Source organism: Anopheles moucheti, chromosome 3, assembly GCF_943734755.1.
Source record: "Anopheles moucheti chromosome 3, idAnoMoucSN_F20_07, whole genome shotgun sequence".
Taxonomy (NCBI): domain Eukaryota; kingdom Metazoa; phylum Arthropoda; class Insecta; order Diptera; family Culicidae; genus Anopheles; species Anopheles moucheti.
Window position 1 is genome coordinate 60,612,354 of NC_069141.1, and position 23,209 is coordinate 60,635,562.

The 23,209-nt window shown below is 44.9% G+C and overlaps 4 protein-coding genes and 1 pseudogene across 6 annotated transcripts in view; 2 read left to right on the forward strand and 3 right to left on the reverse strand.

Annotated features, from left to right (window-relative positions):
- Window positions 1–2,925, reverse strand: part of LOC128303828 (uncharacterized) — a 92,236-nt gene extending 89,311 nt beyond the window's left edge. Inside the window, exon 1 of the mRNA XM_053040906.1 lies at window positions 2,385–2,925. Within this exon, the coding sequence (XP_052896866.1) occupies window positions 2,385–2,873 (489 nt within the window). The 5' untranslated portion in view covers window positions 2,874–2,925. The remainder of the gene's footprint in view (window positions 1–2,384) is intronic.
- Window positions 2,926–7,410: 4,485 nt separating this feature from the next.
- Window positions 7,411–14,831, forward strand: LOC128304897 (uncharacterized). Of its 3 annotated transcripts, none has more exons than XM_053042140.1 (8): window positions 7,411–7,581; window positions 7,774–8,150; window positions 8,277–8,336; window positions 10,576–11,261; window positions 11,503–11,804; window positions 11,877–12,100; window positions 12,184–13,042; window positions 13,618–14,831. In XM_053042140.1, the coding sequence occupies exons 2-8, from the start codon at window positions 7,845–7,847 to the stop codon at window positions 14,244–14,246; spliced, it is 3,066 nt and encodes a 1,021-aa protein (XP_052898100.1). In that variant the 5' UTR covers window positions 7,411–7,581; window positions 7,774–7,844; the 3' UTR covers window positions 14,247–14,831. The 3 variants fall into 3 exon arrangements, with proteins under 3 accessions (XP_052898100.1, XP_052898102.1, XP_052898101.1); XM_053042142.1 differs by having other exon boundaries at window positions 12,184–13,033; XM_053042141.1 differs by having other exon boundaries at window positions 10,579–11,261.
- A 75-nt stretch (window positions 14,832–14,906) lies between these two features.
- On the reverse strand, window positions 14,907–15,659 carry LOC128304901 (U3 small nucleolar ribonucleoprotein protein IMP3). Its single transcript, XM_053042145.1, has one exon. The coding sequence runs from the start codon at window positions 15,485–15,487 to the stop codon at window positions 14,942–14,944; it is 546 nt and encodes a 181-aa protein (XP_052898105.1). The 5' UTR covers window positions 15,488–15,659; the 3' UTR covers window positions 14,907–14,941.
- Window positions 15,660–15,862: 203 nt separating this feature from the next.
- LOC128302872 (alpha-amylase A-like) lies at window positions 15,863–18,738 on the forward strand (annotated as a pseudogene).
- On the reverse strand, window positions 18,498–21,337 carry LOC128304898 (PE-PGRS family protein PE_PGRS5-like). Its single transcript, XM_053042143.1, has 4 exons — window positions 21,094–21,337; window positions 20,855–21,025; window positions 20,679–20,789; window positions 18,498–20,623 (listed from the first exon to the last, which is right to left on the reverse strand). The coding sequence occupies exons 1-4, from the start codon at window positions 21,323–21,325 to the stop codon at window positions 18,546–18,548; spliced, it is 2,592 nt and encodes an 863-aa protein (XP_052898103.1). The 5' UTR covers window positions 21,326–21,337; the 3' UTR covers window positions 18,498–18,545.
- Window positions 21,338–23,209: the final 1,872 nt, after the last annotated feature.

Genomic DNA, 23,209 nt, shown 5'->3' on the forward strand with positions numbered 1-23,209 from the left:
TTCTTTTTAACGACGCAAAGAATGATTCCACACGTGCTCCGGAGCACACTATGCTCGGCAGTAATGGCGTGTGCGATATGCAAGCCATCTTTTTCACCTCTTGGGTCTCTCTGTGGCCGTGCGTGCACTCGGAGGAAAAAGCGACACAAAATTGCGTTTCTATTTTTACTGCCGGTGCAACGTTGTGCGCCCTTTAACACACACACACATCCAAAGGCAACCCCATCAAAGCCGGTGGGTCTTCACCGTTCGACTACTCCCTTAGACTACTACCACGTCCACTGGTAAGGAAATGGAAAATTGATGATGGGCACGCATTTGATGAAAGTGATCGAAAATAATGCGACCTCTGCTAGAAAAACTACAAAAAAACCCTATAAAAATAACGTCTGTACGCCCTTATACAACGAGATTGCTACTCGAGATCGAGTGCATGCTTCGCATTCCTGCAGATGAACCGCTCATATTACCAAACAAAAACAAATCAAGCTGGTGAAGCTGCAAACTGCACATTCTTGTTGCATCTGGTAATGTCTCCCCTAGCCTTTCCACGGATGATGTAAAACGATATGCCGCTCCTCTGGGAAGGCATTTTTATCACACCGTTGGTCAGCCTTGCAGAATATATTTCGTTGCTCCATGTCGTTAGAGTACTTCTAAATATAAAATCTTCCCAGAGTTCATAGCACTTCAGACCTATTTGCGATATCTTGCCAACCTATGCATTATTCCATGTGACCCTGGGAGAGTTACCTCTTAAAACACCAAAGAACAAATTGGTGCCGAGCTTTAAAGAATAAAAAACTAATTAGAATAATCCTTCGCTGCTCTTATGTACACAGGCACACTATTAAATCTCCCCCACTGCTGCAACATGAACGTTGTTAACCCACTCGGGTCGCGTGTCTTCCCCAAGAACAGGGCTAAAGGAAGGCGATAATAGTATTACTAAAATTGCAACATAAAAGAAGCAAAAACATCTAAGAAGGGACGTTAATATCAGATCAAGACACCACAATTACCACTGATACCGGTACGCTGCTTAGCCCTTTTTTCCCACCGCAATAAAGGTGCTAATTGGAGAGTGGCCCCAGAGCAAGATCACAAAAGCGCTTTTAGACGTTAAATACCTTCGCTCTTGTGGTGCTAGAAAAGATTGAAACCCGATAGGTATGCTAAACAAATTGATCAGGCTAATAAGAATCTGTGCGGTTTGTTCGTTTCTTTTGGTTTTACATGCCGAATGTGCAGACTCTTCTTTCGAGGCATGATGAAGCCAATTATGTACGTGAAGTGTTTCTGTGCTAATTGTACGTAATTCATTCATTCGCCAATAGGAATCTTCGTGTTTATCTTTTATATTCGCTATGTAAAGCAATGCAGCGTAGGAGGTGCTTAGAACACTAGAAAATTTATAGAGGAAATTCAACCTGGCTCCTGCAAAATTCTACAATATTGCTACAGGTTAAGGTGAAGACCTAAGAAACAGTCTGATGTGATATCAAACAATGATCTCAATGTCTCTGAGATCAATTCTACAATTAGATACAACAATTATCATATTTTGATAAAGATCAAAAGAGTTACAATTTATCCAGAATCCAAAATGAATACAAAATTCAGCTCCGGTTTCAAAGTCGGATACGGCCGCGTGTAGCCCGTCAAAACTATCAGATCAACCAAGAAAAACTGCTCTGATATCATTGTGACGAGATCTTGGGTTCTTTGAGAGATCTTCCAAAATGTTCTCTCGGACCGTACGAAATATCCCAATTGATAAAAGTTAACGAATCTTTTTTGTTAGAATGGTCTCAGAATTTCTCCCTATTCAGACGAATTCTAGGTCATTCTTGGGAATCAGAAGAATTGCATGATTTAATTAGACAACAGTTGAAAGATCACACTTCGATCATCCTGCTATAGTACTTTAATAGCAAAATCTCCAAGCAATAGTGATAACAACTTTAATGTTAATGTAGAAACAAGGGTAGATGAATAAAGAGTCTCAAAGATCCGATCCGATGATGTCTCCAAGATCCGAAGAAAATTATGTACCACATTCAAACATCACTACAGCAAAGTACAATGAACACTTGACTTAAGTAAACTTGACTTAAGGAAACGGAGCAATAGGAGACAAATGCCAATGCCAGTAGGCTAAATTGGAAACTGTTTGAACAACAATAAATTGGAACCCTAAAGTTCCAAACGGAAGGTTCGGCGTGTGCATCCCCGACTGTAATGAACATGCAACATTCCAGTGCCTCCGAGAACATTTAGCTACAGAACATAATTAAACCACCGCTGCTCTACTGCAAAGGCCAACCCTCCGGAGAATTTATACGCCACATTCCTTTCCTGCCACTTCTCACAGTTCGACCTACCTGTCCCTTGGCGTAGTTCCAGAGCGTTTTAACAATGCCACCGTTGCTGGTCTCGATCCCATTCAGCCCGCCCAGCGACGCCGCGTCCGGATCGGGATCACTTTCGCCGCGTGACACCGTCCCTTCGCCTTCCTCCTCATACACGGGCGAGGCGGAGGATGGCGTGCCCATCATCATCATCATTTGGTGCGCGCCACCACCATCGGTGTCGTTGCGATCGACAACACCACAGATCGGATCGTAATTTACATCAAAATCCAGCGACCGGGTAAAGTGCTGTTCTGCGCCCCCGTAAGGTCCGCGTACACCACCGCCACCCGGCGGACCACCCGGCCCTTGGCTGAACGATAGCGACCGGGCGAACGAACTCTTGAAGTACTGACACGGACCTCCTCCACCACCGGCCGACGTGGTCAGATCGAATTCGTTTGATTTCTTCGGTATTCGCACCTCGTTGCTTTGCAGATGGGTTTCGATTGTTTTCGACATGTTGAATGTGTTTTGCCAGGACACCCTGGGGATGTACTCCTTCCGTAACACAACGAACGGGGGACCCGCACACACACACGCACGCACGCACTCACGCACGTTCTTCTCACAACACACAATTGCGTTTTATTACTATTTTTAGGCTTGTTTTCGGTAGGAAAGCTCTTTTCCAGCAATAGGGAGCGAAACAAATATCGCTCAACGGACACTCTTTCATACACACACCACACGGAACAACGCTTTGCGACGCATCTTGACGACGAAACAGAAAGATCGCACACTTTCGCATACGCACAATTGCCAACGAAAAACACACACGCACTGTGTCACAACGGTGGAAAAACTGGACCAGTTACTACTGGCCACAACGACGTACTACACACACACTTACACACTTTCTGGGAAAACAAAACGAATCTACCCTGTGGGAAAGGAAGATATTAGCCAATGTGTGTTTAAACTTTTCTTTCGTATAGATTCATTTTTGCTACTGCTGATACCGCTTAAAGTAACAGAAGGAATCACAGGAACCGTGTATCCATGGTAATTACAACTTCACTTCACGGTAGACGGAGGACGCCATAATGCAAAACATCTCTTCGGCAGGCAAGTGATGAACCATTTTGTCCGGTTTTTAGACGCTGCACTTTCTTTTAGAACCTTTTCGTAATGATTTCTCACTAGCTGTCTGGCATTACACAAATGAAAACCAAGAACAATACGTTTGATTGTTCAACAGCATGACTGTTGTGGGTTTTTTAAGCAGGAAACGGTAAAAAGCCGGTTCTTTTGTCGGTCAGTTGCCACCACTACTTTTACAACCCGGTCACAGGATGGCAACGTTGTGAAGGACACTGCGCTCCTGTCGCACACTATTGTACAATATCGCTGCTGGTCTTATTCCTTTAAATGGCGTACGTGGTATTCCCAACCAACACACATTCCATAGCAACTGCATATCTCTTCCCAAGCATGCCAAATAACAGTTGATAGTTAATGTCAGTAATTGGGAATTTTTCTTAACATATTCGTATTACAATATGATTAAGTAATTTACGAAACACAACTTGTTCAACTCTTATGAATGCACGAAAAAAAGGTTCAGATATGATTGATTTCGATCAACAAATTTCGCAAACGGCAGCTTCTTCCGAATCGATTGGAATGGGAAACCCAACACACACGACACACTTGATTGGCAAGACGGCAATTTACGACGATGTTTGGGTCGCCGCTAGTCGATCGCGTGTGTCCTTCGGTCAGAAACTTGCACGCGCACCGAACCATGGCCGTTTTGGCTACCGAAAATGCAACATCATCGTCTCGTCAGTATCACCATCATCACTAGTCATCTGCATTTTTGGGCGAGCCGAAAGGATATTGCACACGCGACAGTTGTTCCAAACTAGGCGTTTAGAAATCACACACACTCTTGCTCCGTAGAAACGTACACGAACGTTAGTATTAGTAATTTTTTCCAAAAACAATCCACTACGAGAATTTCCGCACAACGAACAAAACAACTCGCTGTTCCCGTGTTCTCGAGAATTGTGTTGTTTGACTGCACTTTCGCTTACCGGCTTCGCTGCAATCACGCACGCACGGAGCATCGGTGTGATTCCTCGCAAGTCAGATGTTGTTGTTTGAATGTAGCGTGTTAGGCAAATCGCGAACAGCCGGGCCCGCTCTGTAGAAATTTTTGCCCCGCAACTACCAGTTCCACTGCGTCTCTCAACACACGACAGCACAAGCTGAGCGGCTCTCGCTGAGAGTTTTTTCCTATCTCTGTCGTACATTGCATGGCTTTTCATGCCTTCTCGCTCAGCATGTGTCGTAGAGTAGCGAGCGTTTCCACGTCCTCTCCACAATATTGTTGCTCGAAAATGTATACCCATCTCTGTCTAACATTCGTTCTATTCCCCTGGACAATTCGAGTAGTTTTACACAAGTTCCTCCCCAGTGGGCAAAATGTATGCAAACCCATACAAAAACAACAGGGTCAATTAAGGGTCTTCCTGAGGAATATTATAAAATTTTAAATGACCCACTTGCACGGCCAAGCGGTGTCAAAGGGTGCGTGTGTTACGTCGCTGTTGCCGTGCTTCTCACTACTACATGCTCACCTGCCCTGCTTTATAGAGAAATTAATCCACCCGAACGTGTCTGTACACGGCAATTTTGCATCTATGCTTGTGTTGGCGCGTATGAAACGTGTGTTGCTAAAAGTTTGACAATTACATTACAAAAGGTAAGCTAAACCAAAACAAATGCGAATCCGCATTTACAGGGTTTGGCAATAGATAGGATAAGGTGTGCCCAACTTCAGCGATTTAGGATGGAATCGCGCAAGCGAATAAGATAAAGCGTACCATTGATAGTGAAACGCAAAACTTTATGATATCGCGTGATATAAATATGGAATCGCGTGCACAATTTAGTGAATGTCAAATCGGCCGGCCGGTTTTGAATCTGGGTATATATTACCCCGGTTGAAGAGTTGCAATTTAAAAATAAACGGATAATAAGCGGATAAACTAAGTTAAAATAGAGCTACGGACCGCAGCAACCGAACTCTGACTTACAAGTGCAAGTGCAAAATGCAGGCAGTTCGTTTCAAACGCCCCGACGACAAAAAACCACGTGCAACGAAGATATAGAGCGTGTGGTAACGGCCTATGAGAACGGAACAACGCATGCAAATATTAGCCAAATGCTAAACATAAAATGCCCAGTGCTTCGGGCAGTTTATGGGTAGTCAAAAAGTACCAAACAACATGGCAGATCGACGCCAAGAAACGTGGTGGCAACAGGCAGAAAGTGTTGTCGCAACTAGCCATAAGCGATATCCGGAGCTGGATCAACAAAGATTGTACGGTGGCACTGAAAACACTCGTCGAATAAGTATTCGAAAAACACGGTGTGCAAGTTTTCACTACTACTATTGCGAGGAAAATAAAAGGCTTCAACTGCTCCTTGAAGATGGTTAAGCTGCTTCCAGAGCGGCGCAACACTCTGACAACAATCGAAGATCGCAAATTATATGCTTCACCGTTTTACGAAATAGCTCGGAAAATTCCGGACAATGGTCTAATCTACCTGGGCGAAGTGGGATTCAACTTCAGCATGCGTACGCTTAAATGGCTTAAATGGATTGAAGCTAATGTCTGTTAGGATATAAATAGAACGATGTAAATCAGAGTTCGATTGCTGCGGTCCGTAGCTCTATTTAACTTATTTTATTCGCTTGCAGTTTGCTAGTCACAACCATTAAGCTAGTAGAAAATGATACCTGTTGTACCCAAACGCCAGAAAACACACAATAATGCAAGAGCGTGTTAAAATTTAGCATCGTTTTAATCGCTGCGCAAAAGCGTATTTGCGCAAATACGTTCCTTTATGTATATTTGTGTTTTATGTTGACACCAAAAATAAACATACGATTTGTGTTAAATCGAAAACTGAACGCAGGATACAAATTATTGTTTTGCACACTTGAATTAACTTTAGACGCTTCGCGTCCTAGACCAATTTTAAATATTTTCAATACCGGTTACCTAACGACAGCTTATACCCGTGTTTTGAAATCCTGTATATACATACAATGTTGGAAAGATTCAATTCAAAATGTTAAATGCTATAGTTGTATATGTTATTTAATGTTGTTGCTTGACGATCAATTATTTTATGTTCCATTGTTATCAAACATTTCTTTTTTGTGTCTCCAAAATTCGCTATTTCATGCAACATTAATTTGAAATGTTTATTTTTAAACTTCAACTCTTCAACCGGGGTAATATATACCCAGCTCCAAAACCGTCCGGCCGATTTGACATTCACTAAATTGTGCACGCGATTCCATATCCAGATCACGCGATACCATAACCATGTTTTGCGTTTCACTATTTATGGTACGCTTTGTCTTATTCGCTTGCGCAATTCCATAAGTTGGGCACGCCGTGTCCTATGTATTACCAAACCCTGTATTTTTTAATTTCAACTCTTCAAGCTGGGTAATATATACCCAGCTTTAAAACCGACCGGCCGATTTGACATTCACAAAATTGTGCACGCGATTCCATATCTAGATCACGCTTTATCTAGGTACGCTTTATCTTATTCGCTTGCGCGATTCCAGAAGTTGCACACGCCGTATCCTATCTATTGGCAAACTCTGAATATTCAAGATATTTACGAACATATCCGATTATATGTGCAGTCAACAGAGTGCTACGAGCCTTTGGTTAATCGTCGTTTAGGATTCGGCTAGTAATAGATAATTCGTTGAGACTTGTTTGGGTTCAATCGTAGAAAATATTAATTTAAAACATTTCGTGTGCGAATAATTCGGCGTGATTATACATGAAATAGGCAAAAATTAATTTCAGAATATGTCTATTCTATTCTATTTCTGCATTTCTATTTACATGCTGATTGCTCCAAAATTTCAATTTTTCGTTCATACCGGTTCGATCCGAGACCATCTGTCATTTTGTACCGAGCTGTCAAAATGCATTCCACGAACCAACCTGCCAAATAATCCTATTCGTGAACGTGAAAAAATTCTTTCTCCGTGCCCATTCTGTGTTAACAAGGATTTACCTACAGAAAATACGTGTTGCAAGACAATTTACTGCAGGAAAGAAGTAGTATTTGTCGAAGCTTAGTCCATCCGATTGATTTCCACTAGTGGAGCGTGCTAATTCAGCAGGTAATTGGCGTTTGGTGCAAACTTTTCCTTCACCTTGATGGCGTCTCTAGCACCGGTGTTCCGCCATATTAGAATTGTGAATTTCTACGATTTGCAATTTGTTGTGAGCTTAGACGGAAGAAATACACTTCGAAACATTTTACATGTAAAGCGTGTATAGCTGAATATTTATCTTTTCCTTAACATTTGCAGCGTACCGTTTAATTCGTTCTGCAAGCAGTGTGAATCGAGAAGGAAGTCAGTGAAATAAGAAGTTTCCAAAAATGGTTTTACGTGGTGTGCGGGGTGGTTACCACTCGCGGGGAGGAGGCTCACGAGGAGCTGGACGCAGCACGTACCACGGCGGAAGTGGATACCATGGTTCGAACCATCATAACAGCAGCAGCTATGACAACCGGAACGATAACCGAAACAGTCGGTACAGCAGCAGTGGCGGAGGTGGCGGTGGCGGTGGCGGTGGCGGTGGATACGATTCCCGGAACTCGTCCCGGTACGAATCAGATTCAAGGTACTCTCGGCACGATAGTCGCAACGATAACTACAAACGTTCGAACTCCTCCAAGTACGAGGTAAGTGCCTGTCTGACTCTGGACAGTTTATTTAAAATAATGAACCGTGTACCTATCGAAACGGTTGACATTGTGACAGCACAATAATGAATATTTTATCTTTTTCCCCATCGTTCCGTTCGTCAGGATAATCGCGACCGTCGTTCCCCGGATCGGAAGCGTCCTCGCAGCGATCACAACACTCAGGTAATTGTGGGCGCAGAGTATTGATTGTAGCAAATCGACTTGGCTAAAATGTTGCGAGTGTAAGAACCGCATTGTATATAAGCGAAATGCGAACGCAAATCAATGCTCAATATCCGCCTCGAATGGCATTGTTGGCCTTCTGCAAACATAGTTTTCGGTACGTCTGGAAAGGGTTAAACGCCATACTTTTAGCGACCGCATTAGTGGCACACAAACAAAGCACTAGTTTTTCTAATTGCGGGGAAAAAAGTTCCTTTTCATCGTAATTTTAGTTTACCTTTCGCACTCAACCCTGCGTAATGCATTAGGAGGCTTGTTTAACCGATATCTTTTTTACACAAATGTCTATTTCCTTTCGTGATTCATATTAATTGATGATACTTTTCTTTATTTCGCGTTTAACATCAAATCCGTAAAGTTATTTCCAATGAAGAAGAGACACGAGATTAAGCTGCTACAGCTGATGATCATTTGAACATAGCAAGCAAAAACGGGGAATGGATTTGTCTGTTGTGCATCCTTCCTAGAGAACGAGGTTCTGATCAAGCGAAAGAACCCGGGCATGCAACCGGAGCAAAAGGTCGCAAACGCCCCCCTTTGACGGTCGCATATGCCTATTCGTGGACGAATAATGCCGTGTACGGTTTAGAGCGCAAATGAACATTCACCTAATGGCGGTAGGTTCCCGGGCTGATCAGTCGGTTTTGATAATGCTGCACGTTGCTATTGAGAAGCAGAATGAGAAGAGACCAAGTGGATGAGATTGTTTTCTTTACTATAAACAACGGAAGCTTCTTGTGGTGCAAAACGCATACAAGAAAGCGAACGAAATATCAAGATCTATGCAGTATCAAAGGTTAAATCTACACAGTGTGAGAGAGAGAGCGAGAATATTGGCCGCTGTTGCTGCAGGGGAGCATCGAGCATCTTTGACAGGAAGGAACCGATCACAAACGCATCCTTTCCCGTCGTAGTCGTTATGGTCAACCGTGACCGAAAGTAATTTCAACGTAAAAAGAAATGGAGCGTTGTATGTCGGGCGTTTCTCCTTGAATTTATCTTGCATTCATCTATTTTCCCAGTTCAACATTAAACAGACGGCATGTAGAGAACAGAATGAACCGTGCCAAACAATGCCACAGTAAAGGCAAATGATCCCCGATCGCCCATCGATTGGTTGTTGCACGCGTTGCTCCACGGAGAAAAAAAAATCACCGAACTCTGCAGTTATTCGTCGTCGTGCATATTTTTTCTTTGTACCTTATGTTCCGATCCGATGTAACGTGTCTTGTATCTGCAGATTTTTCTTTACGTGACATTGTTCACTCACACCAGCAAACAGAGCATATCTTCATGATAGCAGATGGTTAATGCATATTTATCGATGCTACAAGTACGGAAGGATATGGAAAAAATGGTGATACGAGAAAACTGATAAACGATACAACACAGTTATTCATTAGTAGGACCTTCGCATGCTCCGTGATAGTCTAATGAAGGCGGTGATACAGGAAACTTGTTCTAGCTATGTGAAACGCGCTGTTCGCGGTGGTGCTGCATGTGTTAAGAAGCAGGAGGAAATTAATGTTGAGCGTGATGATGATGGCGAAGGTGCAAAAAATTCCCTGTTAAAAAGGACATCCATAACATGAGACGTGGAAACGTGGAAAACTATGTGGGAGATAGAGAAAGAACAGTGAACCATTGGTGATCGTAACATCGATAAAGCAACACACGTAGTAAAACACATGGCCATAATAACAAAACTGACTAGCTCTCTTGAGATACGTTTGGTGCAAGCTTTTTTTTACGGATATGGAATGTCGGCAAAAAAGCGCACGTGTCGCAGCAAAACCGGATCACTTGCGAAGCTAGCCCACCCCATGGCTAGCTAGCTAATTCTCTATCGCTTATACCTCTCGAATAGCCAACGGATTGGTGGGGTTTTTTTCGTCCGTAACAGTATTGCATAAACGAACCCAAAACCCAACACCAAAATGGGGCCCATTTTAACCAAATCAAAGATCAACTTCCCTTAATCTGACATGAACTGATATTCTAATGCCAAATCTCTTCAACCAATTCACGAAATTATCCATCACATGAATGTACTGTTTGTGTGTGTGTGTGTATCGTGGTTTAATGCACGCGATGGAATGCACGAACATGGAATAAATCACACATCGTCGGTGAACCGGGATGCCATATGATGCAACGGTGCGCGGTATCCGGTGTATAGCAGGGAGGAAGCTCGCGGCGCGATTATGGTAGCAGCGGAAGCGGTGCTGTTGGTGGACGTGGCGGTGGATCGTCTAGCCGGTACCACGAGGGAGGCAGTTCCAGTTCGTCGTACGACAAGCGTGGCAGCAACAACGAGCACCACTCGTCGTCGTCCGGTGCTGCCGACAGTTCGAACCGTAGCAAGTTCGATCATCATCGCAGCAGCAGCAGTGCCAGCCGCAGCCATGGTGGTGGTGGCGGTGGCAGTGGCGGCGGTGGCGGTGATTCCGGCAGTTCTTACAGGTCACGGGACAACAGCTCTACCAGCATGGGACCGCCACGTTCGGTGGCGATGCGGAGCAGCCATAGCAGCAGCAGCGGCGGTCGTTCGATGATGCGCCCTCCGATGGGAGGCGGCCATCGATCACACATTGGCGGTAGCTCACTCATGGGCGGTGGTGGAATGCATCGCCGGGGAGGTGGTATGATGCGGGGACGGATTTCGCACTACCGCTCCGATGGCCGGCGGGGCATGTTGACGTCACGCATCATGGGTGGGCACCACCGACGGACGGATATGCGCCCGATACCGATGCACAACCGACGCTTCCCATCGATAAGGGGCCGTGGTGACATGCGAAGCCGTATTATGGGTGGCAGCGATGTGATGTCCAAACGGACGTTAGATATGAGGATTTCGAAGAAGTACGTATTAACTCATATATCGATGGAAAGCATAATTCTAGAGCAGTGATGTTTAACTCCTTTTACTTTTTTAAAAATAAAATATCGACATTTTTATTAGCTAGAATTTTGCATGAACAGACGAATTTCTCGATATTCCTTCGATATTGAAAGTACTTGCAGAAGCCCTTATGTTTGCCATTACTGGTCTAGATATAAGAGTGCGATTTGATCATTAATACACGTTATATATTTCCCACAGAATTCTCTACAAGCGTGCGCTTCAGTTCGCAAAAGACGGATGCGATGAGTCACCGTTCGAAAACGATGACGATGATGAGGAAGAGGACGATGGTGGTGATGTCGAAGCGGCACCCTCACGATCAAAAAAGGCCAAGAAAACCGACGTTGCAGAAGACGATGAGGAAGAAGAAGTGGACATTAAGGAGGAAAAAAGTGAACTGTGGGACGACGACGACGACGACGATGCTGCAGATACAAAATCCAAATCGTCCGCACGTAACGAAGAGGAGGACCATGACGAAAATGATCCCAACAATACTGGTAAGAATAATTGCGCATTATAGTTTTAACTGCATTGTGTTGCACATGTTTAACCTTTTTCCTTCGCTACAGCAACTACGATCGGTGAGGAAGGTGAAGGGAAAGATGGTGTAAAAGTACAAACACCAGTAAAGAAAACCGTTAAGAAAGAAGACGGTAAGGAGGAGGGAGACCGTAAGGCTTCGGACGAGGGATCGGAAAAAAAGCGATCGACTAAGATCAACACGAAGTACCGGTCGTCCAACTTCATCAAGCTCACGTGTGTGCACTGCAAGATAAAGTGTGTAACGTTCAAGGTAAGCAAATCGGGAAGAGATAGTTTTCATGTACACAAAAATAGTCAATTTAACTTTTATCTATATGTTGTTGTATTTTACAGGAGTACCAAACCCATCTTTATGCACGTACCCACAAAATGAAAATGCGCACGTTGGCTGTTAAGTGTCGGGAGCGTTTGCTGGAAATGCGTGCTGCGCAGCGGAATGCCCAAAAGGACGAGGATGAAAAATCAGACGACGGAACGGGTGGGGAGGAAAGTAAGCGTCCCGGGTTCTGTATGCTGTGTCGCCTGAACTACCGGCAACAGCGCGCCATTCACCAGCAGTCCGAAGGGCACAAGATGATGAAGAAATTCCTGATGCCGTACTGCAACATATGTAACCTTGGCTTCAAGAGCCCGATGGCGTTCGAAACGCACCGAGCATCTTTGGATCATTTGAAAATTAAGGCACGCGTCGAGCGGTACGCTTCGTCCACGAAGGGCGAAGAGTCGGGCGAAGAGCTTCCGGCCGATACGGGCGATATCGACCTGGACAGCTTGACCATTGTTGATGAGGTTGGCAAGGTGGATGAAATTTGCGAACCGGGTGCAGGTGCGGAATCGACACCCACAAGAAAGCGCGGCTTCGGTGATGCTGGTGGTGGTGGTGGTGGTCGGGCCGGAACGGAGGATGACGATGACGAGGACGATGACGATTTGGATGAGGACGATGAAAATCAAATGATCATCGGCGAGGAGTACGTGAAGATTGTACAGGTGCAATACTGTGAGCTGTGCAATATGTACTTGCCACGGCGTGCAGTGAACCAGGAACGCGTACTGCGCGAGCACTGCAAGAAGCGACCTCATCTGAAGCTGTATATACGCTTCCGGAAGGATAAGAAGCTGCGCGAACAGGCGGAGCGTATCCACAAGAAGAAACTGAAGGGTGACAAGGAGTCAGCTACAGGTACGAAGGGTAAGGCGTAGCAAAAATGCTGGTTGATGCAGAGTGTGTACCCGTTACATAGTGGTAATCGATGTACATTTTTCTAAACAACTTGAAAACCGTGATACAGATTGCCATGTTCGTTTCTGTGCCAAAAACTTCAGTCCAGTACAATTGTAATCATTAAACATTTTTTTGTTCCAAAATTGGTTGATATCGAAAAATGGCGATTTCGATTATCCGAATCGTTTTTCAAATATGATCACATCAGACGTTTTCCTGTAGGGAAATCTGAAGAGAAAGGTTTATGTTGATAAACCAGAAACGCTGCAAGGACACCAACATACGACGAAACGTGGCTGTCATTCAACCCGATACACAAAAAATTGATAGAAATGGATATAAGATAGCTTACGTGTGTGTATCATCTGTAGGTGGACACCTGTACGATTTAATTTTCAAATACTTACCAACAAAAAAATCTTAAGAATTCAAACAAAACGTGAAAAAGGTTACCACTATGTTTGGTACACCCTGTACTTTTATCCATTATAATCTAAACACATTGATTCATGAGTACCATTAACTCTATTTTATTTCTACAGGTGATGAAAAGAAATTGAACGATTCGACTGGAACCACTGAATCAAAACCATCTACTGACAACACTAGCGCAGCCAGTACCAACCCGACCGAGTCTGCATCGATTAAAACCGAAAGCGATATCAAACTGGACAAGAATAGTTCCGCCGGAAGCGATGCTGCCTCCAATGCAACTAAAACAAATGCTTCCAACACCGGTAATACGAATACGGTAGCGCAGGATGGGGCCAGTGTTGATTCAAGTGAAGCAAATCTATCGTTCGATGGAAGCAATAATTTAACCGCGCTCGGTGGTGCCGGTACGCTGACAGACGAACAGGTCGATAAACTGATGTGGCAGGTGGTGGACAATGATGATTTGGGTGATCTTTTGCGTGACGTGCAGGATGACGTCGAGGAGGAAGATGACGATAAAACGAACCTGGAGCGTTACGATAAGTTCCGGCACACAGAAAAGAACGGCCTGGAGCAGCGATCTGAAACGGCCGGTGAAGGTGCCGAGGAAGAGGAGGACATCGCTTCCAGCAAATCACAGAGCGGTGCGGGTAAAAAGGGGACGACTGCAAACGGTGGTGCCGATGTGGCAGCAAACGGTGAAGCCGGCAAAGATTTGAAACCGGTTGTAGGTTAGATGGATGAATGGATTATACTTGCAGCATAAGGAGCAACTATCTGCAACGAATGAGCCAAATCGGTCGTTTACTAATTTGTGCTCGGCAGACTTATTACAATAGGAATGCACAGGGTGCGTGTTATGTTTAGGGTAGCAGTATGAGTGTACCTTAGAGGGAAACATTTTGCAGAATTAACACACGACTAGAATGTTACGATTACGAGCAGTAATTGTTTGACGGCAAGTAATTTAATTTGCTACCAGTGTCGGCGGTGTAGTTGGGTGTGATCCATGTTTCCACGAATTCTTCCTTGAATATCATTACCGTGTTTAAGAATGGCGGTCCTCACAGTTTCATGGTAAACTTTCCTGCTAAGTACACCACAAGAAGAGTCACCGCTATACTACACGATATTTTATGCTGTAGTACGGAGATTTACGTTTGCGTTCGTTCGTATGAATCAGTTGACTTCTCCAGTAATTACACTGAAGAAACCAATGAAAGAGGAATAGTGTGAGATTTTATTTAATTACTGACACGAGACAAAAATATTCTTTGTGGTAAAACTAATCGCAAAATCTTACATAAATAACAAAACTAGAGAAATATTGTTATTTTTTTATTTATAATGAAAGAATTCGGATGAATGTTCAGTGAGAGTGCGTAACGACAAGAGAAAGAGCTTAATACCTTCACATAAATTGTACTGTATTTACATCTCAAAATCATCTCTCATATCGTTATACTCCAACAGATGCTTCTGGATGGCGGAACCGTCCACCCAGGTGACGAAATCTTCCAGCGTTCGGGGCACCAGAAAGGCCGGATCCTTTACAACCTCTACACCGACCCGCACGTGTCCGTGCTCGATCATTTTCGTCGCGTGCGTTACATTTTCCGACATTTTATTTCTCACCAGCACGAGCGGAAGCCGGCGGCGGCAGAACGATGATGCGCTAATGTTGTTTGCATTCTCCAGATCCCACTTGGTCGGTATCACACCCATCACGTAGAGCTTCTCCAGCAGCAACGCACTCATCTCCGTCCGGAACGGGTGTTTTTGATCGATGTCCGCGATCTTTTTTGCTAGCTCACGTACGCTCCGGGCCACCTTGTTGTAAGCGGTGTAATCTTCACGTTTCTGCAGGTGGTACTTGCGCATCACCTTGGATTCCTGCAAGCTGTTCGTTTCCTTCCAGTTGAAGAAGTCCACCTTCTTGAGCAGCTTTTGCTCATGGAATTTCAATTTTCGCACCATTGTTGGGGTGAGTTTGGCGTTATTTTAACAGTCGTAAACAGAGGCTAGACTACGTACAATTGAACCCACTTTATAACACTTTGGAAAACGAATATACGTGGATTTTTTTACGCATTGTTAGAAGCAAAACAGCTTCAGTGGTCCAGTGCGGTGTGGAATAGAAAAGATACCAGAAAACAACACTGATGAAATGTAAACAAATACATGAGGTGACTTGACAGCTGTCAAACTTGTTTTCCCCTACAAGCTCAACTCAACTGTGGTATTTGACCGCAGCTGTGATGTGTACTGTGGTATCACGGGAATTGATTGAAAATTTAATGAAATTGATTGCGAGATTGTTGGAGTTGTACAAAATAGTTGCATTGTAGTACAATGTGTAACGTTTGTTCCAGCATAAATATTGAAACGAAACTAACAAGCATTCTAATTCTTTCCTCTACAAGGTGTATTCCGCAGGTGAGTCTAGTCGTCAATATTGAATTCACGATGACGATGATAAATATTGTGAGACAAACATTTCACCTAAAATTAAAACTTTAAAGCAATATCATTATCGTCTATTATCGGTGTCATTGCTTGTACTTCAACAACACCTCAATCTGTGCAAACAATGCACGTAAAACTATCAAACCAACATGTGCTTTGTTCACTATAAAACCACGTGCAATAGCGTTTCGGTCTTTTAGTACTGTTGCTAGACCCCATGGCATCGTTTGGCTTGATAGTGTTGCTGATAGTGAGCTCGTATGCCAATTTCGATTCAGCGTATGGCCTACAGTTAGGTCCATTCACCATACCATCGCTCGCAAATGGCGGTGCTTTAGGATTTTCAAGCAGCCTTCTGAGTGCGGCAATCGATCCGCAATCGAGAAGAGTTTCATTTGTAGCACAAGCTCCCCAGCTAGCTTCCAACAGTGGATCTTCATCACCATCGGTATCGAGCTTAATAGAGAGGTTTACTAATCCTTTCACCAGCTTCTTGTCTAGTCCAACAAACACACTCCCGTTTCAATCGTCACCCATATTGCCATCGAATGTACAAATTCCAGCAGTACCAGATTTTGCCAACATTTTACGCTCTTTTAGCAACGCTATTCCCGACGGTGTTAGTCGCTTTCAAAATGCGGCAAATGCGTTCGGAAGTCTTGCTTCAAATGCATCGCGATCTTTGTTCAATCCATCGGCCATACTCAGCCAATTTTCTAGACTAATTCCAACAAACGAACAACGTGCTTCACTCGCTGCAAATGCATTGCAAGTTAATCCTGTGCAAAGTAGTTTCAAGCTGACATCGGATGTGGAAGTGGATTTCTCGACGGAAAACGTGGAAACGCCATCACAAGGTGTAAATTCGCTTGCTAGCAATACACCTGGTGCTACATCTAAATTGACCAGTATTCCGGTCATTTTGGCTGGGGAAGATTCCACCTCTCCAGTAAATCATAACGACCCTCACTATTATCCAGGGCGTCATGTAATGGTACATCTGTTCGAATGGACATTTGACGATATTGCGGTGGAGTGTGAGCGGCTTCTCGGGCCTGCCGGATACGGTGGCGTGCAGGTGTCGCCAGTTAACGAGTACGCGATTGTACCGAACCGTCCCTGGTGGGAAAGGTATCAGCCCATCTCCTACACGATCAACTCGCGATCAGGCAACGAACAACAGTTTGCCACTATGGTGCGCCGTTGCCAACGTGCTGGAGTTCGTGTGTATGTGGACATAGTCGTCAACCATATGGCAGCTCCAGGTGACAGTGTTCCACTGTACGGTACTGCAGGATCGTCAAGTGATCCTGCCAGCAGAGACTATCCGGCCGTACCGTACAATGGAACTCACTTTCATTCTGATTGTACCATCAACAACTATCAGAATGCTACGAATGTACGCTACTGCAAGCTGAGCGGTTTGCCGGATTTGAACCAAGCGGAACCGTATGTGCAGGATCGTATCGTTGAGTTTATGAACCGACTGATCGCGCTGGGAGTGGCTGGCTTTAGGATGGACGGCAGCAAACACATGGAACCGGAGGATTTACGCGCTATCTATAAGCGATTGAACTTCCTGGAGTTAACGTATGATTTTCCGATGTATACCGCCCCTTTCATCTACCAGGAGGTGATCGATCTTGGAAGCGAAGCTGTAACTGCGTAAGTGTTTCTTGAATACACTACATACAATACGTCTCACATCATAACCTTCGTGTAATGCTGTCTGTTTATCTTTTAGCTCCCAGTACACCGATCTTGGGGAAGTCACCGAGTTTAAGTATTCTCTCTTCATTGGGCTTACCTTCCGTGGCAAATTGGAAGCTTCCGTACTGCAAGCACTAACCAAAAGCAATGCAACACAGTTTGGCCTTACGCCATCAGAATCAGCTCTGGTGTTTGTTGATAACCATGATAACCAGCGCGGACACGGAGCAGGTGGTGATTCAATACTTACCTTCAAAGATGGGTCAATGTACATCCAAGCCATCGCATTCACCCTGGCCACCGATTATGGTATTGTACGGCTGATGAGCTCCTATAACTTCACCGACACCGACCAAGGACCTCCTGCAGACGGGCAGAAGAACATCTTGTCACCCGGTTACCCAACGAGTGATGGTTCCTGCCAGAATGGATGGATTTGTGAGCACCGCTGGCCAGTAGTAAGACGTTTGGTTACCTTCCGAAGTCTAGTAGCACCGGCACCACTTACGGATGTTCAGTACACTAGTGGCACATTTGCCTTCTGTCGTGGCAGTGTGGGTTTTGCTGTATTTAACTCCGGTATGAAAACGTACGACGGCGTATGGAAGACGTGTCTACCTGCGGGCGAATATTGTGATATAATTACCGGTGAAAGAGCCGGCGGAGACTGCACTGGAACTCGAGTACCAGTGAATGGAGATGGTACGGTTAGCCTAACGCTTCCAGCCTTCACCAGTATTGTGCTCGATCTGATTGGGCGTGTTGCTTGAGTATACGATCATACAACCGAAAGAAAATTATGAAATCGAGTAATATGTTTTATTCGGCAACATTCGATACCTACACCATTGTACCTTCCTCACTGTGCTAAACGACGGTTTGCGTTAGTAAACAGTCCTCCACCAGTTGCATCTCCATAATCTCCGAACGTAGTTGTTTGTTCAGTATCTTCATCGTTTATGGTGGTGTTGTCATCTTCTGATACTGAAACAGATCGACTTGTTGAACCATTCCATTGACCGCCATTGAAACCATTCGCCGATGTGCTTCTAGTAATAGGATTGTGGGTAGTTCCCTGATTTCCGAAGGATCCGAATCCTTGTCCTGATTGGCTACCAAATCTTCCATCAAAACCACCAAAGGTTCCTCTTGCGCCAGAACCGCTTTGGGCTCCTTGATTGCCAGAAGCTAACGGACGTCCATCAGCTCCAAAGCCTGTGTTGGATCCTCCGAAAGTACCTGCAGCACCACCAGCCAGTTGTGATCCTTGATTTCCAAATGCCAAAGGCCGACCATCACTTCCAAAAGCTGCACCTTGAGTTCCTGCTCCAAGGCCGGTTTGTGTTCCTTGGTTTCCAAAAGCACGAGATCTGCCATCAGCTCCAAATCCAGCGGTAGATCCTCCAAAGTTTCCTCCTACTCCAGAACCTGCTTGCCCTCCTGCTCCGAAACCAGATCCTCCAAAGTTTCCTCCTACTCTTTGTCCTCCCTGGTTTCCAAAAACTCCGGCACCTCCAACACCAGTACCAGATCCACCAAAGGCTCCCCCTACTGCTTGTCCTCCTTGATTGCCCGCAATTCCAGAGCTATCTCCAAAATCAGAGCCGGATCCTCCAAAGGTTCCTCCTACTCCTTGTCCGCCTCGGTTTCCAACTCCGCTACCTCCTAAGCTGGTGTCAGATCCTCCAAAAGCTCCACCTACTCCTTGGTTACCAACAACTCCATTATCTCCAAACCCAACACCAGATCCTCCAAAAGCTCCTCCGACTCCTTGGTTACCAACGCCTCCACTATCCCCAAAACCAGAACCAGATCCTCCAAACAATCCAGTTCCAGTAGCACCACCACCACCAGCTAAACCATTCGGTACGGATAAACTTCCCCCTGTTGGACGGAAGCCCATACCAGCCCCAGCGACGTACTGCATATCATTGCGGCCCGCTTCGTTATTGTACGAAAACGATCCTCGTACGTTACCTGCCTGATCGGCAGTTTCTTCACGGGCTGCGTCTGGCGTTTGGTAGCCAAACCGGTACGATCTGTCAGGCGAAACAGTACCATCCCGAGCGACATTTGAAGTGCCTGCGCCGAAGGGTTGGTAACCACCATTCGCTACACCATTGTACAGCAAATCATTTTGTCCGATTTCATTACCGTAGGAAGGTACTTCATTCTCGGGACGTGTCACCACCTGTTCCACTGATCCGCCCAGTGGAGGAACGGCTGTTACCGTACCATCCGCTTGAGATAATCGCGCTTCCAGATCACTGACACCAACTGATTCCGTTGATCCTCGCACTATTTGATTGCGGTCCGTAGCAGTAGGCTGTGCCGTATCGGTTGCTTCTGTTGATGCTCTCGGTAACCCAACAACGGCAAGCGAACTTTGATCATTTGCACCCGCATCAACACCACTTCGGCTGGCCCAACTGTTTGGAGCTCCATCACTTGTCCTTGTCTCTTCGTCCACACCAGGCTGGAAGGTCGTTTGTGGCACTAATGGTAATCGCGCTCGCGAATGAACTGACTGGGGCCCATACTCAGCCGGATTGGCAACACCCACTCGGGAGTCACCGATACTTGTCCGCAGATCTACATCCGGTGCAGCGTCGAAGGAAAAATTGTGTTTCGCACCATCGGTCTGGAAACCGTAACTTCCTTCGACATTTCCATTGCTGTGACCAGTTTCTTCGCGCGAAAAGTGCGGTGTGTAGTATGAAAAGCTGTAACTTCCGTCCGGATTGATGTGTGCGACAGGAACTCGATAGACGTAACCATTACCGTGCCAGGGCCATCTTGCTGCACCGTAAGCACCATAATGCGGAGCTCCGTAGCGCCATGGTTGAGCACCGTAGGTTGAGGTAGTGGGTCGACTACCGTGATAGTGTCCACCTGCTCCAAATCCTGATCCGGATGATGCGAAAGATCCTGCAAGAGCTGTAAGTAAGCAAGATATTAACATGCAATTATTTAGTAGACACACCTCACGTACCGTTAGCGCCAGTAACTGGTCCATTAGCATGATGAGGAGCAAACTGACCATTGGCAGGTCCAAAGTTGCCCGAATTTCCTTGGTTGTTGTAACTAGCACCACCTTCGGAACCTTAAAAAGAGGATCACTCTTAGTGACAATCACTTCCACGTTATATTTAACCGATCGCGCACTACCTGTCGCTAAGGGAGCTCCACCTGACTGCTGAAAACCTGTTCCATCTGCTCCAAAGCTATCACTGGCTGTGGACACTCCTCCTGCCACTCCTCCCAGAGCTCTACTACTATCACCACCCGTCCACTGGTTGGCTCCATTGCCCACAGCTCGATCTACTCCACCGGAAGCCCCTTAAATAAGAGATCATTTTCAATACCCAAAGGAATCACACTGTCCGATCCGCTGACGGCTGTACTACCTCCACCTGTTTGACCTTGGAAACCACCACCTCCCGCACTCCACGATCCACCACTAGCTCCTGCTCCGGCTTGATTACTTAGAGAGCCTGGGCCACGTCCACCAAAGTAACCACCGGAACCCGCTCCTTGGTAGTACGTGTTTGGTTGAAGATTCCAACCATATCCTTGCTCCGTTATCACTCCCAACATCAACGAAAGCACCATCCAAGTAAGCGTTGGACCTTGCGCCATGGTGATGCGAACACTGTGCCTAGCTGTACCGAAGACACTGCTTGCTACGATCAGTCCGTTGGGTGTTTTTATAAGCAGTTTTACAGTAACGCACTCGATCGATACGGATGTGCGTTAGAGCGTGTTTGTGTGTGTATGGATATCCACACTAAAACATCTCCACGTTAATATTCCCAACCAGATGACTTAATACTCGGAGGAACCGGTATGATTGAGTTTGCTTCGTCTAGTCATAATCGTGTCAAACCCCTAGCCGACATTGTGATATAGGGCAGATCATTCAACCACCCCCAAGTGGTGCGGGTGCGGATCATCTGCATGTGAATGTGTGTGTGTGTGTGTGCTGCTGCATCACAGAATAAAACATCCCTTGCGGCATTCGTCATGCATCTTGGGTAATTAGCAATTTCTAACATTCTTAAAAGCCGGTTCCGTCTCTTACACTCCGTAACGTCACAACTCGACTGTTACCGCACCGCGATTGTAGATGCGTTCCCGTTGACGGTCTATAATTCGTTGGCATTGCAACGTGCACTATTAGCACAATAATTGGCCCCATACTGCTTATTGCTTTGGGAGTTGTGCTGCCTTGCGGGATAGTTTACCCGATTAATCTTTGTGGATCATCTTCGTTAGTACCGAAACAAACGGGGGAAGGTTATGGCGCGCAGTGTATAATCTAATAATCCCTTCGATCGATAGATCGATCGATTCATCAGGCAGTTTGTAACAAAATGAAGCCTTTGGGGATGAAGATTGATCGATTGCATTGGGAAGAATTGTGTGTGTATTTATAATTTAACTTTCAAGAACTGCAACTGATTCTTGCCGTAATAATACAGGATCGTTAATGGATGAATCATTACAAGAGGTAGCTTTAGGGACGTACCAGTCACCAAAACGGGTAGTTTATTGTTGTGCTGAAGTGGTATAATTTAATAATTAACGACAAATCCCCTGATTACCAATGTCTGATAATGGGGTTTGTTAAGTGTCGATAATTTATACGCACGTGAGTTCCTGGATGCGAAGGTTAAATGGAAATTGGATTTTATTATCGAACAAAAAGTGATGAAAAGCAATAAAAAAAATCTATCAGATCAAAAATCAGAAACAGTTATGATTCTGTACAAACACATGTTCTTTCAACGCCTTTCATATCCTTATCTTCATCTCGTACATCCGTTGGCAGCCATTGCAAACCGAAATGCCCCCTTAATGTCATACGTTTCATATTTACCACCACACCATTCAAATTCGCCCAGCTTCTAACAAAGCGATGTGTATTGATCGATTAGTTCGTTGTAGCTTTTTTCATGCCTTCTATAGTTGCTTCGCATTCCTTCGCGAAGGGTGCCTGTTGGCGCATCGATTGTATTCAAATGCAATGTGTGAAACAAGTGAACGTCTCGCTGCTGCCCGCAGCTATCGCTTGCCCACAACATGTTGGCGTGCTGGTAAACATGTAAACTGATGAATAGTTTTACATATGTACAGCTTTTTTTGCAACTCTCTAATTGATACACACGTTTCTTTTACCGAACGGGACGGCTAATTGATGCTTGTTCAATTTGTCAGCCGGAACAGACAAATTGGCGATTGATCGAAGTAGGCGTTAAGAGATGATGATTGAAATATCAGATTTTTGTTGTTACAATCTTGCAATTCAATTTTCTCTTTTTCACATCATTCTTTGGAATATTCTAAACGAACGGGTTCTAAATTTCGTCTATTTTCTTGTAATTTATTTCACCAACACTCACTCTAAAATCATCTAGGATTAAAAATCTGTAAATGATAATTATAATTACATACAAATAAGTGAAAACACATACAATCAATTGCTATTATTTCAAAACGCATTCGCTTCCGATCGTTTGATCG

Coding starts and splice junctions, on each gene's coding strand:
- LOC128304897 (XM_053042140.1), top strand. CDS start 7,845: ATGGTTTTACGTGGTGTGCGGGGTGGTTACCACTCGCGGGGAGGAGGC. Junction 12,101..12,183: donor TAAAGTGTGTAACGTTCAAG/GTAAGCAAATCG, acceptor TGTATTTTACAG/GAGTACCAAACCCATCTTTA. Junction 13,043..13,617: donor GTCAGCTACAGGTACGAAGG/GTAAGGCGTAGC, acceptor TTATTTCTACAG/GTGATGAAAAGAAATTGAAC.
- LOC128304901 (XM_053042145.1), bottom strand. CDS start 15,487: ATGGTGCGAAAATTGAAATTCCATGAGCAAAAGCTGCTCAAGAAGGTG.
- LOC128304898 (XM_053042143.1), bottom strand. CDS start 21,325: ATGGCGCAAGGTCCAACGCTTACTTGGATGGTGCTTTCGTTGATGTTG. Junction 20,790..20,854: donor TGGAGCTCCCTTAGCGACAG/GTAGTGCGCGAT, acceptor CCTCTTTTTAAG/GTTCCGAAGGTGGTGCTAGT. Junction 20,624..20,678: donor ACCAGTTACTGGCGCTAACG/GTACGTGAGGTG, acceptor GCTTACTTACAG/CTCTTGCAGGATCTTTCGCA.